This window comes from Mytilus edulis, chromosome 13 (genome assembly GCF_963676685.1).
Source record: "Mytilus edulis chromosome 13, xbMytEdul2.2, whole genome shotgun sequence".
Classification (NCBI taxonomy): Eukaryota; Metazoa; Mollusca; class Bivalvia; order Mytilida; family Mytilidae; genus Mytilus; species Mytilus edulis.
Genome location: NC_092356.1, coordinates 873765 through 887377, shown reverse-complemented (window position 1 = coordinate 887377; position 13613 = coordinate 873765). Strand labels below are relative to the sequence as shown.

The 13613-nt window shown below is 32.9% G+C and overlaps 1 protein-coding gene across 3 annotated transcripts in view; it reads left to right on the top strand.

Annotated features, from left to right (window-relative positions):
* LOC139502135 (solute carrier family 35 member F6-like) overlaps positions 1-13392 on the top strand; it is a 36601-nt gene extending 23209 nt beyond the window's left edge. Inside the window, exons 5-9 of one of the 3 annotated variants that reach the window (XR_011658734.1) lie at positions 5211-5321; positions 6159-6314; positions 7936-8256; positions 11213-11826; positions 12307-13392. Coding sequence is in view for 2 of the 3 variants with exons in the window: in XM_071291510.1 (XP_071147611.1) it covers positions 5211-5321; positions 6159-6314; positions 7936-8256; positions 11213-11259 (635 nt within the window). In the remaining variant the exon portion in view is untranslated. Of the gene's footprint in view, positions 1-5210; positions 5322-6158; positions 6315-7935; positions 8257-9738; positions 9767-11212 lie in introns of all 3 variants that reach the window. The other 2 variants (XM_071291511.1, XM_071291510.1) reach the window with 2 other exon arrangements.
* Positions 13393-13613: the final 221 nt, after the last annotated feature.

Genomic DNA, 13613 nt, shown 5'->3' with positions numbered 1-13613 from the left:
CACATTTAACCAAACTTGGCCACAATCATCATTGGGGCATCTAGTTTAAAAAATGTGTGGCCAACAAACCAAGATGGCCGCCATGGCTAAAAATAGAACATAGGGGTAAAATGCAGTTTTTGGCTTATAACTCAATAACCAAAGCATTTAGAGCAAATCTGACATGGGGGTAAAATTGTTTATCAGGTCAAGATCTATCTGCCCTGTAATTTTCAGATGATTCGGACGACCCGTTGTTGGGTTGCTGCCCCTAAGTTGGTTATTTTAAGGAAATTTTACTGTTTTTGGTTATTATCTTAAATATTGTTATAGATAGAGATAAACTGTAAACAGAAATAATGTTCAGCAAAGTAAGATTTACAAATAAGTCAACATGACCAAAATGGTCAGTTGACCCCTTTAGGAGTTATTGCCCTTTATAGTCAATTTTTAACCATTTTTAGCTCACCTGGCCCGAAGGGCCAAGTGAGCTATTCCCATCACTTTGCGTCCGGCGTCCGTCGTCGTCGTCCGTCGTCCGTCGTCGTCCGTCGTCGTTAACTTTTACAAAAATCTTCTCCTCTGAAACTACTGGGCCAAATCAAACCAAACTTGGCCACAATCATCATTGGGGTATCTAGTTTAAAAAATGTGTGGCGTGACCCGGTCAACCAACCAAGATGGCCGCCACGGCTAAAAATAGAACATAGGGGTAAAATGCAGTTTTTGGCTTATAACTCAAAAACCAAAGCATTTAGAGCAAATCTGACATGGGGTAATAATGTTTATCAGGTCAAGATCTATCTGCCCTGAAATTTTCAGATGAATCGGTCAATCGGTTGTTGGGTTGCTAGCCCTGAATTGGTAATTTTGAGGAAATTTTGCTGTTTTTGGTTATTATCTTGAATATTATTATAGATAGAGATAAACTGTAAACAGCAATAATGTTCAGCAAAGTAAGATCTACAAATAAGTCAACATGACCAAAATGGTCAGTTGACCCGTTTAGGAGTTATTGCCCTTTATAGTCAATTTTTAACCATTTTTCGTTAATTAAAGTAATCTTTTACAAAAATCTTCTCCTCTGAAACTACTGGGCCAAATTAATCCAAACTTGGCCACAATCATCTTTGGGGTAGCTAGTTTAAAAAATGTGTGGCGTGACCTGGTCAACCAACCAAGATGGCTGCCACGGCTAAAAATAGAACAAAGGGGTAAAATGCAGTTTTTGGCTTATAACTCAAAAACCAAAGCATTTTGAGGAAATCTGACATGGGATAAAAATGTTTATCAGGTCAAGATCTATCTGCCCTGAAATTTTCAGATGAATCGGTCAATCGGTTGTTGTGTTGCTGCCCCTGAATTGGTAATTTTGAGGAAATTTTGGTGTTTTTGGTTATTATCTTGAATATTATTATAGATAGAGATAAACTGTAAACAGCAATAATGTTCAGCAAAGTAAGATCTACAAATAAGTCAACATGACCAAAATGGTCAGTTGACCCGTTTAGGAGTTATTGCCCTTTATAGTCAATTTTTAACCATTTTTCGTAAATTAAAGTAATCTTTTACAAAAATCTTCTCCTCTGAAACTACTGGGCCAAATTAATCCAAAATTGGCCACAATCATCTTTGGGGTATCTAGTTTAAATAATGTGTGGCGTGACCTGGTCAACCAACCAAGATGGCCGCCACCGCTAAAAATAGAACAAAGGGGTAAAATGCAGTTTTTGGCTTATAACTCAAAAACCAAAGCATTTTGAGGAAATCTGACAGGGATAAAAATGTTTATCAGGTCAAGATCTATCTGCCCTGAAATTTTCAGATGAATCAGTCAATCGGTTGTTGGGTTGCTGCCCCTGAATTGGTAATTTTGAGGAAATTTTGCTGTTTTTGGTTATTATCTTGAATATTATTATAGATAGAGATAAATTGTAAACAGCAATAATGTTCAGCAAAGTAAGATCTACAAATAAGTCAACATGACCAAAATGGTCAGTTGACCCCTTTAGGAGTTATTGCCCTTTATAGTCAATCTTTAACCATTTTTCATAAATCTAAGTAATCTTTTACAAAATCTCCACTGAAACTACTAGGCCACAATCATCTTTGGGGTATCTAGTTTGAAAAATGTGTCCGATGACCTGGCCATTCAACCAAGATGGCCGCCACGGCTAAAAATAGAACATAGGGGTAAAATGCAGTTTTTGGCTTATAACTATGAAACCAAATCATCTAGAGCAAATCTGACAAGAAGCTAAATTGTTAATCAAGTCAATATCTATCTGCCCTGAATTTTTCAGATGAATTGGACAACTGGTTGTTGGGTTGCTGCCCTCCAATTGGTAATTTTTTAAAGAAATTTTGCCGTTTTTGGTTATCTTGAATACTATTATAGATAGCGATAAACTGTAAACAGCAATAATGTTCAGCAAAGTAAGATCTACAAATAAATCAACATGACCTAAGTGGTCAATTGACCCTTTAAGGAGTTATTGTCCTTTATAGTCAATTTTTAACAATTTCATTAATTTGGTAAATTTATGTAAATTTTTACCAAATATAGTTCTCTGTTACTAATGGGCAAAGTTCATTATAGATATAATTGTAAGAAGCAAAATCGTTCAGTAAAGTAAGAACTTCAAACACATCACCATCACCAAAATACAATTTTGTCATGAATCCATTTGTGTCCTTTGTTTAATATGCACATAGACCAAGGTGAGCGACACAGGCTCTTTAGAGCCTCTAGTTCGTAAATCTTAGTAATCTTTTACAAAAATCTTCTCCTCTGAAACTAATAGGCCAAATTAATCCAAATTTGGCCACAATCATCATTGGGGTAGTTAGTCGAAAAAATGTGTGGTGTGACCCTGCCAACCAACCAAAATGGCCGCAATGGCTAAAAATAGAACGTAGGGGTAAAATGCAGTTTTTGGCTTATAACTCAATAACCAAAGCATTTAGAGCAAATCTGACATGGGGGTAAAATTGTTTATCAGGTCAAGATCTATCTGCCCTGTAATTTTCAGATGATTCGGACGACCCGTTGTTGGGTTGCTGCCCCTAAGTTGGTTATTTTAAGGAAATTTTACTGTTTTTGGTTATTATCTTAAATATTGTTATAGATAGAGATAAACTGTAAACAGAAATAATGTTCAGCAAAGTAAGATTTACAAATAAGTCAACATGACCAAAATGGTCAGTTGACCCCTTTAGGAGTTATTGCCCTTTATAGTCAATTTTTAACCATTTTTCGTAAATCTTAGTAATCTTTTACAAAAATCTTCTCCTCTGAAACTAATAGGCCAAATTAATCAAAATTTGGCCACAATCATCATTGGGGTAGTTAGTCGAAAAAATGTGTGGTGTGACCCTGCCAACCAACCAAGATGGCCGCCATGGCTAAAAATGGAACATAGGGGTAAAATGTAGATTTTGGCTTATAATTTTAAAACCAAAGCATTTAGAGCAAATCTGACATGGGGGTAAAATAATCTATTAGGTCAAGATCTATCTGCCCTGAAATTTTCAGACAAATCGGACAACCCGTTGTTGGGTTGCTGCCCCTGAATTGGTAATTTTAAGGAAATTTCGCAGTTTTTGCTTATTATCTTGAATATTATTATAGATAGAGATAAACTGTAAACAGCAATAATGTTCAGCAAAGTAAGATCTACAAATAAGTCAACATGACCAAAATGGTCAGTTGACCCATTAACGAGTTCTTGCCCTTTATAGTCAATTTTTAACCATTTTCGTAAATTTTTGTAAGTTTTTAGAATATATTTTCCACTGTAATTACTGGGCCAAGTTCATTATAAATAGAGATAATTGTAGCAAGAAGAATGTACAGTAAAGTAAGATCTACAAACACATCATGATCACCAAAACACAATTTTGTCATGAATTTATCTGTGTCCATTGTTTAATATGCACATAGACCAAGGTGAGCGACACAGGCTCTTGAGAGCCTCTAGTTTCATACTTTATGCAATAGGTCTACTATATTTGTTGTATTGAATGATTGTAAGGTGTACATGTCTAACAGGTCATCTGACCTTGACCTCATTTTCATGGTTCAGTGGTCAGTTAAGTTTTTGAGTTTTGGTCTCTTTATCTAATACTATATGCCATAGGTCAACTATATTTGGTGTATGGAAATATTTTATGATCTATATGTCAGGTGTGCTGGATTTATTTGACCTTGACCTCATTTTCACGGTTCATTGCTCAGTGTTAAGTTTTTGTGTTTTGGTCTATTTTTCTTAAACTATAAGCAAAAGGTCGACTATATTTGTTGTATGGAAACATTGTTAGCTGTACATGTCTGCCTAGCATGGTTCATCTGACCTTGACCTCATTTTCATGGTTCATTGGTCTTTGTTTAGTTATCTTGGTTAATGTTAAGTTACTGTGGCAGTTGTAATAAAGCTTTATATTTAGGACTATCAACATAATATCAATGACAAGTAAAGAAGCGGAGACATTTCAGCATTTGCACTCTTTTGTGTTTTTTTCTATAATTGTCTTTTCCAAAATCTTTTTTTTTTATATGACCTCGACCTCATTTTTATGGTTCATTGGTAAATGATAAGTTTTATGTAAGTTTGTTAGTTTATCAGATACTATAAGCAATACATCAACTATATTTGACAAACTTTAATGTGTTTAAGAATTATGTAGAATTAAACTTACCGTAAATCAGATGAAGAATAAATGAAAATATGTTATATTCTCAGTCAAACTTATCATTTACCAATCATTTAGACAGGGGCAGATCAACTGCTATTTTTAAAGGGGATTTCCAACCTGACATTTAGGGGTGGTTCAAACCTTTGTCCCCTTTCAAATGCATTTATCATCAAAAAAGAAAACCCATACTGCATTATACGTTTGCTATAATTTAAGACCCTGACAAAAAAAAGTGAAAGAATTCAAACAAGAAACTAAAGGCCTTCAATGTTTATAACAAAGTGATTTATAAAAAAACAAGAAAAACATATGACAACCACTGAACTATAGGATCTTGACTTTGGAGCTTCAGGTAATAAAGAATGTATAGGGTTTAAACATGTTTGTGAGCGTCCAACCCTTCCCTATGTAACAGCACAATATGTTCTCAACCTGAATGTGCATGCTCTAAGTCAAATTGTATATTAAACATCAATCAATCTTTTTTACAGATAATTTATTGATTTATTGATCTACCTATAATATGTATTTGACAGGTGATTTATTGATTATTATGGCCCAGATTATTGTGGCGGTTCAGATGGTCTACGAGGAAAGAGTTATAAACAGATTTACAATACATCCTTTGGAGGCTGTAGGCTGGGAAGGTATGAAAAACTGGAAATTTAGAAAATACAGGAAATCCTGAAAACAATTATGGTATCAAAATTATATTTTTATTTAAAAAAAAATTTTCCCATCACATTTTTCTTGATGATTTTAAACATCACAAACAATACTATACTGTGAAAACATGCACAAAAAACTTCCGTGTCATTTGGTCTCTTGCAAAAATATCTATTGTCAATTTGATACACTAATAAAAGAGAGCATAGGACACCAATGTGCAGGCCATTCATTAGGAGGCCGTACCCGGTACTTTTACCCTCCTACGCTATTGACAAGTACCGGCTAAATGTAGAAATTTTTATATGAGATATTCATGGAATAAATTGAAAAGTACCACCTAGAAACGTGGAAAGTACCAGTCAACATGAAAGATAATGAAACCCCTGGCCAAAGGGACATATTAAGTCATTAGTCAAAAATAAACTCTCAGCCCCATGGTTAAAAAAGAAAAAGACAAACAACATTACTAAAAACAGTAACACATAGAAAAGTAAAAATTTAGCAACACAAACCCATCAAAAACTGGGCATGATCTCAAGGGAACCAGAGTGGTAACCACATCCTAGCACAGATAGTGTTACTCATGTTTAGTACTAATTACCCATCCAGTGGAAAGTACGAAATGTATCAAAAATTGAACTTTCAATCTTTTTTTTATTTCATCTAAATAATTGTCACTGCATTATGTATTCCTCTCTTATAACAGCTTCTTATTATTTTATATCAGACATTTTTGTTTGGCTGGTCTGATCATTTTTGCCACTGGATTTTTAACAATAAACTGCCGATTTGATCATCAGATTTTTATTTTTCAGGTATATTTGGATTTGTTCTCTTAGGCCTCTTGTTGATTCCATTTTTCCACATTGATGCTGGAGCCTTCAGTGAATTGCCAACACACAAATTAGATGATGCTATTGATGCCTTTCATCAGCTGGGACAAAACTGGCAAATTCTAACAGCAACCCTAGGTACAGTATTAACCCTGAAAAACAATCAAAATTAAATCAGAAAAAAATGACAAATTCTTACAACAACCTTACATACAGTATTTACTCTGAAAAACAATCAAAATTATATTAGACAAAATGACAAATTATAATGGCAACCCTAGGTACAGTATTAACCCTAAAAAACAATCAAAATTAAATCAGAAAAAAATAAGAAATTCTTACTGCAACCCTAGGTACAGTTAACCCTAAAAAACAATCAAAATTAAATCAGAAAAAAATAAGAAATTCTTACTGCAACCCTAGGTACAGTTAACCCTAAAAAACAATCAAAATTAAATCAGAAAAAAATAAGAAATTCTTACTGCAACCCTAGGTACAGTTAACCCTAAAAAACAATCAAAATTAAATCAGAAAAAAATAAGAAATTCTTACTGCAGCTCTAGATACAGTATACCCTGAAAAAAAAATCAAAATTAAATCAAGGAAAACTGGCAAATTCTTACGGCAAACACTACGTACTGTATTTACTCTGAAAAAACAATAAAAATTAGATCAGACAAAACTGGCAAATTCTAATTGGCAATGCTAGGTACAGTATTTACCCTCAAAAACAATAAAAATTAGATCAGACAAAACTGGCAAATTCTAATTGGCAATGCTAGGTACAGTATTTACCCTCAAAAACAATAAAAATTAGATATGACAAAACTCACAAATTATAATTGGCAATGCTAGGTACAGTATTTACCCTCAAAAACAATAAAAATTAGATATGACAAAACTCACAAATTCTAATTGGTAATGCTAGGTACAGTATTTACCCTCAAAAACAATAAAAATTAGATATGACAAAACTCACAAATTCTAATTGGTAATGCTAGGTACAGTATTTACCCTCAAAAACAATAAAAATTAGATATGACAAAACTCACAAATTCTAATTGGTAATGCTAGGTACAGTATTTACCCTCAAAAACAATAAAAATTAGATATGACAAAACTCACAAATTCTAATTGGTAATGCTAGGTACAGTATTTACCCTCAAAAACAATAAAAATTAGATATGACAAAACTTACAAATTCTAATTGGTAATGCTAGGTACAGTATTTACCCTCAAAAACAATAAAAATTAGATATGACAAAACTCACAAATTCTAATTGGTAATGCTAGGTACAGTATTTACCCTCAAAAACAATAAAAATTAGATATGACAAAACTCACAAATTCTAATTGGTAATGCTAGGTACAGTATTTACCCTCAAAAACAATAAAAATTAGATATGACAAAACTCTCAAATTCTTACTGCTAACCTAGGTATAGTTTTTCCCTGAAAAACAATCAAAATTAGATCACACAAAATTTGCAAATTCTTATAGCAAATCTAGGTACAGTATACCATGTATATATCAGGGTTTTTCATGATTTGATGACACTCAATGGGCAGGTTAAATTTTCACTGTGCACAATTTTTGGTGACAGGGAAAATATATGCAAGACCTAAAATGTGCTGTTCCTTTTGCTTTTTTATGCTTTTTTTTATTACAGTGCATGAATTGATTTTGTGTCATAGATGAATACATCATATCCAATCCTCTGTTTTTCGGCTTAATACAGTTATTTTAATATATTTTGCAGGGAATATTTTCAGCATAGCTTTCTTCAATTTTGCTGGAATAAGTGTGACAAGAGAAATCAGTGCTACCACACGAATGGTTCTGGACAGTGTACGAACAATCATTATCTGGGTTGCTGCCCTAGCGTTAGATTGGCAGAAATTTATCCCACTCCAAATATTGGGATTTGTTGTTCTGATCATCGGAATGATGTTATACAATGATATTGGCATACAGTTTATAAGGAGGACAATTATGACACGTGTTTTACGGAGACCCTTGCCACCTGATGAAGACCAGGAGAGATTGATCCCAGAGGACAATGCTAATCGTCGCGGAGGAAGTAAGTATACCAGTATTATTTGACACACTTGGGAATCAGATAAAATTTTAGATTAAGCAGGGTGTAGTTATACTAAGGTTTTTTCTACAAGGATAGGAACTCTTTATGACCATGAAAGTTGTAGGTTAAAGCATGTTGGAATACTCAGATGTCGGGATAAGGCAAGTTTCACTGTAGACTGTTTCAGTCCCTGGTCAGGGTTGGTTAGAGTACGTTGTGGACATTATGGAAAGGTCAACAAGGGGCATATTGTTTTCAAGTGTGAGGGCAGAGGGATGCATTCTAAAGGGGTTGACAGTCATTTAAATTTTAGTGATTCAAAATTGAATGAATTGTAATATGTAGATAACATTTTTTTGTTAAAAAGTTTTATTTATTTTTTCAATATTTCCATCGCTTTAATTCAAAGACTAAAAACTTTGTGCAATATTTCTATCACTAAATTCTAATCACTGTGGGGTTGTACACAGCCTGATTCTAATGTGACTGCTAGCAAGGACACTACTTGCCATCTAGGTAGTTTCCATTCCCATGATGCCTAGATTTGGTTTTCAGTTATCTCCCTTTTCATCTAGGTACGTTCCCTTCCCATGATACCTAGATTTGGTTTTCAGTTATCTCCGTTTTCATCTAGGTAGGTTCCCTTCCCATGATACCTAGATTTGGTTTTCAGTTATCTCCCTTTTCATCTAGATAGGTTCCCTTCCCATGATGCCTAGATTTGGTTTTCAGTTATCTCCCTTTTCATCTAGATAGGTTCCCATCCCATGATACCTAGATTTGGTTTTCAGTTATCTCCCTTTTCATCTAGATAGGTTCCCTTCCCATGATACCTAGATTTGGTTTTCAGTTATCTCCCTTTTCATCTAGGTAGGTTCCCTTCCCATGATACCTAGATTTGGTTTTCAGTTATGATTTATCTCTCTTGTCATCTAGATAAGTTCCCTTCCCATTATGCCTAGATTTGGTTTTCAGTTATCTCCCTTTTCATCTAGGTAGGTTCCCTTCCCATGATACCTAGATTTGGTTTTCAGTTATCTCCGTTTTCATCTGGGTAGGTTCCCTTCCCATGATACCTAGATTGGGTTTTCAGTTATCTCCCTTTTCATCTGGGTAGGTTCCCTTCCCATGATTCAAACTTTTACAAAGTGTAATAATTTGGCGTTTAGTATGGCGTTCATTATTACTGAACTAGTATATTATATATTTGTTAAGGGGCAGCTGAAGGACGCGCAGGGGTGTGGGGATTTCTCGCTGCATTGAAGACCTATTGGTGACCTTCTGCTGTCGTCTTTGACACTTTCCCCATTTCCATTCTCAATTTTATTGTTATTTTCAAAAAGAGAAGCATCTGAACATCCTTGAATCTTATTACAACTGCTCTGGAAATATTTATTACCCGTAAATGCTTCAGACAAATGCAGTATAGATTGATGATTCAGATTTTACTCTAAATAATTGATTAATTTACTTTCTCCACAGATATTCAGGATTAACCACAACATACATGGTATATATAAATCCTGAACTTGTACTATTTCCTACAATCCTACACTTTGACTGTTTTGCACTTTCCCCCATGCATACAACCATGCCAAAAAATTTTACGATGATAATGAAATTTTCTCCAGTTTTTTTCTTTTTATGATTTCTATATTTTGCCACATCCAAACCTTTCATTGCTGACTTTGTTCAGTGTACAAATTTGTCAATGTTTTAAACAATAATGTGCAATCATTGTGCAATAATGTGCACAATATTTTCACTCTTGTGGATAATTTACAATAATACCTTGTTGTTATATTTAACATGTTGAACTTCAATCTGATTATTAAAATATTTATTTTGTTTCTCAAATTTTTGTGCTATTTTCACATTTCTTGGTCGTTGTGAGAAAAACTTTTCGACTCACAAGTGAAAAATTTATTCTCTGCAAATGATTGGTCCAAAATAAATTAGGACGTCAAATTTTCTTGATTTCTTCTGAAATTGCTTATTTTGAAGCCATGAAAATAGACAACCATGCCTGATGATGTAAGATATAAAGAACACAACTTGCTGCAAATCTTTAAAAAAGGAGGGATACAAATAATTAGAGAAACAGATTCCACCACAATATCTCATGTATTGCAGCACAGAGTCCTCACAATGTGGTTTTCCCACCACTTTCACTGTTTCCCCCAATTTTCATCCACTTCCCACAATTTTACAAATATTTCATGTTTTGCACACACTGTAGAAATACAGTGTTGTAAACCATTATTTCAAGTCTTTTCTTTATTGCAGTATTTTAAAAATTCACATCAGAAAGCCTTCTGTATATGATTTTAAAAATTACTATTGAATACAAATTATTTCCCTTGTTTTAAGGAAATACCAATACAAATACTGGTTCCCTGATGTGAAGCACTACATTTGTGGACAAGAAAATAGAAAAAAATGTATTACTCAAATTACAAGAATATCAGAAGCCAAATGACCATTAATAATTTATATTATATATCATATGTAACTAGAAGTCTTGAAAGGACCAGCCAGCGAATTTTACGTAAGGTGACCTATAGTTGAATGTTGTTAATTAAGTTCTGTGTCGTTTGCTCTCTTGTGGAGAGTTGTCTCATTGGCATTATACCACAAAAAAATTCTTTTTTTTATGCCTTATTTTTATTCTTTTTTTCCAGATAAGGAAAACATTATAAAAGTCTAAGATTTGAACAACAAATATTTAAGCTGAACAAATAGCAATCATCAGGGTATACCGGTATATATTAGCAAGGATTTGTATAGTAAGATGATATGCTACTATACAAATCCTTGATATAAGCCTAAAAATATCTTTGAAAAAACTAGGATTAAAAATCATCATCCCTTGAAACAGTTCAGTATTTGTTGAAACTTGATACTTTTTTGTTATGAATGTTCAGATACTATAGGTTTTATTATCTTTTTATTACAGATATTCAAGAGGAGCCTCAACCTGGTCCATCAAATGCTGCTATATAACCGTTTTGATTGGTTCATTTGAATTTATTCTTGAATCTGATTGGTGGTTTATGGACCAATAGTATGTTGAAAACATTAGTACATTGTTAACCTTTAAGATTGTGATACAAACTTTTGAACAATTTTTTGAGTACTTAATATATATATTTATAAGAATGGGTGCAATATGATTGTTTTGATATGACAGTGACATGAGAAAGAATTTATTTGTTATAACACTTTTTGTTTGTAATTTTTGCAAGAAAAATGTATTTGATCAGTTACAAAGTTATACATTATTTGTGTACTAACTGATAGTGCCTCTGTTGTGCTCCTAGCATTGCATGACCACACAGAAAAATGAAATTAGTAATAAAAACTTAGAAATTAGTACCTTGTAAGAATCTTGTAATCATGGGATTCAAAGGCTGTGATTTTCTTTGATTTGTTTGTTGTTGATATCAATGCTGGGTGGTTTTAGAATATAAAAATGTAACTTTGATGGATATTTGATTTCCATTTTTTTCTTAAATGAGAGTACATATTGTTTTGACATATTATAAGTTTATACTGAAATAATAACGACTGGTTTATTTTACAATCAGAGGCAGATTTAGGGAGGCCCAGGGGGCTCCCCCCTCCCCTTTGAGAAAAAAATTGGTTGGTTATACATGTATAGGGAATCACTTAAGCGTGAAGGGAGTGGGCCCTCTCTTAGGCAGCCAGTGGGCCCCCACTTATGAAAATTTCTAGATCTGCCACTGACAATGAGATTTTTCAACACACTAGTACTATTTACTAAGCGTTACATTTTAATGATTTAGTACTTCATGACTCTTTTAGTTGTCTTTAAATTCTCATCCCTCTGCTCCTATGCCAACATCAAGCAAAGTATTCCACACAATTTTTTGTTTGGGGCTATCTTGCATTGATATGTGCTTATAGCTTCAATTTTAAGATGAGAACAAAGCATGATTTTTGTAATCCAGGATAGGTTCAAATTAGGTTTCGCTCTATGATATTGTTTTGTGTTTATGTTCTTTGAGATTCTATTTTTTTCTCATGGAGAACCATTTTACAATTGTTTTATTTCATTTTTCAAAAAACTTTATATGAAATATAATGGTTGCAATATAATAGCTTTTGGCAGATGCACAAAACACTGTGAAAAAAAAGGGTCAAGGTTGCACTGTAAAAATATCACATCAAACTCAAAATTAAGTATATTTATATAAGGTTGGACTGTAAATATCACATTGCTTGTTTACATGGCTGTCACCAAAATATATAGCTCACAAAAAGTATATTTACTATAGGTTGGACATTTAAAGTAGCACATTTTTTGTTGCAAATAGCATTTACAATGAAATTATAATTTAAATATATACAACATGTACAATGCCATGGGTTGAATTGGAGAGACTTATTTACTTTTTGAATATTTCATTTAAAAAGATTGATATTTAATCCCAAATAACTTGATCCCTTTCTGTACCCAATCTTTTCTACTTATGAAAATAAGTGACTGGATGCCACCGCGGCTGGATGGTGTTTATGAAATAGAGACTAACTGGGGACAAAAGAATAGAAAAAAAACATTGAGTAGATAGTAATGGGCATAATAAAAGGAACATAGATTTTTTTTCCAATAAACTAAAAAAATTAATGGAATGAAGATTCTCATTGATTTAGCAGTCATGGAAAAAGTGTATCTTTAAAGCTTTTGGCATGTTTAGATTTACAGTGTTCATAGATATATTTTAAGCTTCTGTTTAACAAAGATTATTTTAATGCTTTTTTTACACCTTAAACATGCATTGATGAAACTGGCTATTACACAAGCATTATTACTTTTAAAGGACTTATTTCCCTTAGATAAAGCTGTAATATGATTGGTTAATTGTTGTTTACTTTATTTCCAGTGGCAAATATTTCAATAATGTTCAGAAAGTAATGGATTTATCTATTTCTGATCTTAATGTATGATCTATAGGTTAAAATAGCAAAGTCATGTCGCATATTGCATAATGCATACATGATGAAATATGACTTGACTACATAGTAATTTTGTATCTTTACTTTTTATTTGTTAGTACACAACAAAATATTTTGTAAATAAATGAAAATAAAAATTAATATAAATGCATTTTTATACATTTGAGTTGTTTTTCATTTTATGACAGAAATCCAGATATATAATGCAAATGCCAGAATGTTACTTAACAAAGAAAGAAAGAAAGGAAATGGCAATGGAAAAACATAATTCATGATGCTATTTAGACTTTCACAACCTAAATATTTATATTTCTTTTGTCCTTCAGATCATAGGAAGACTTGTTAACAAATTATTTTCAAAATGTTGGCTTACCTGGTGT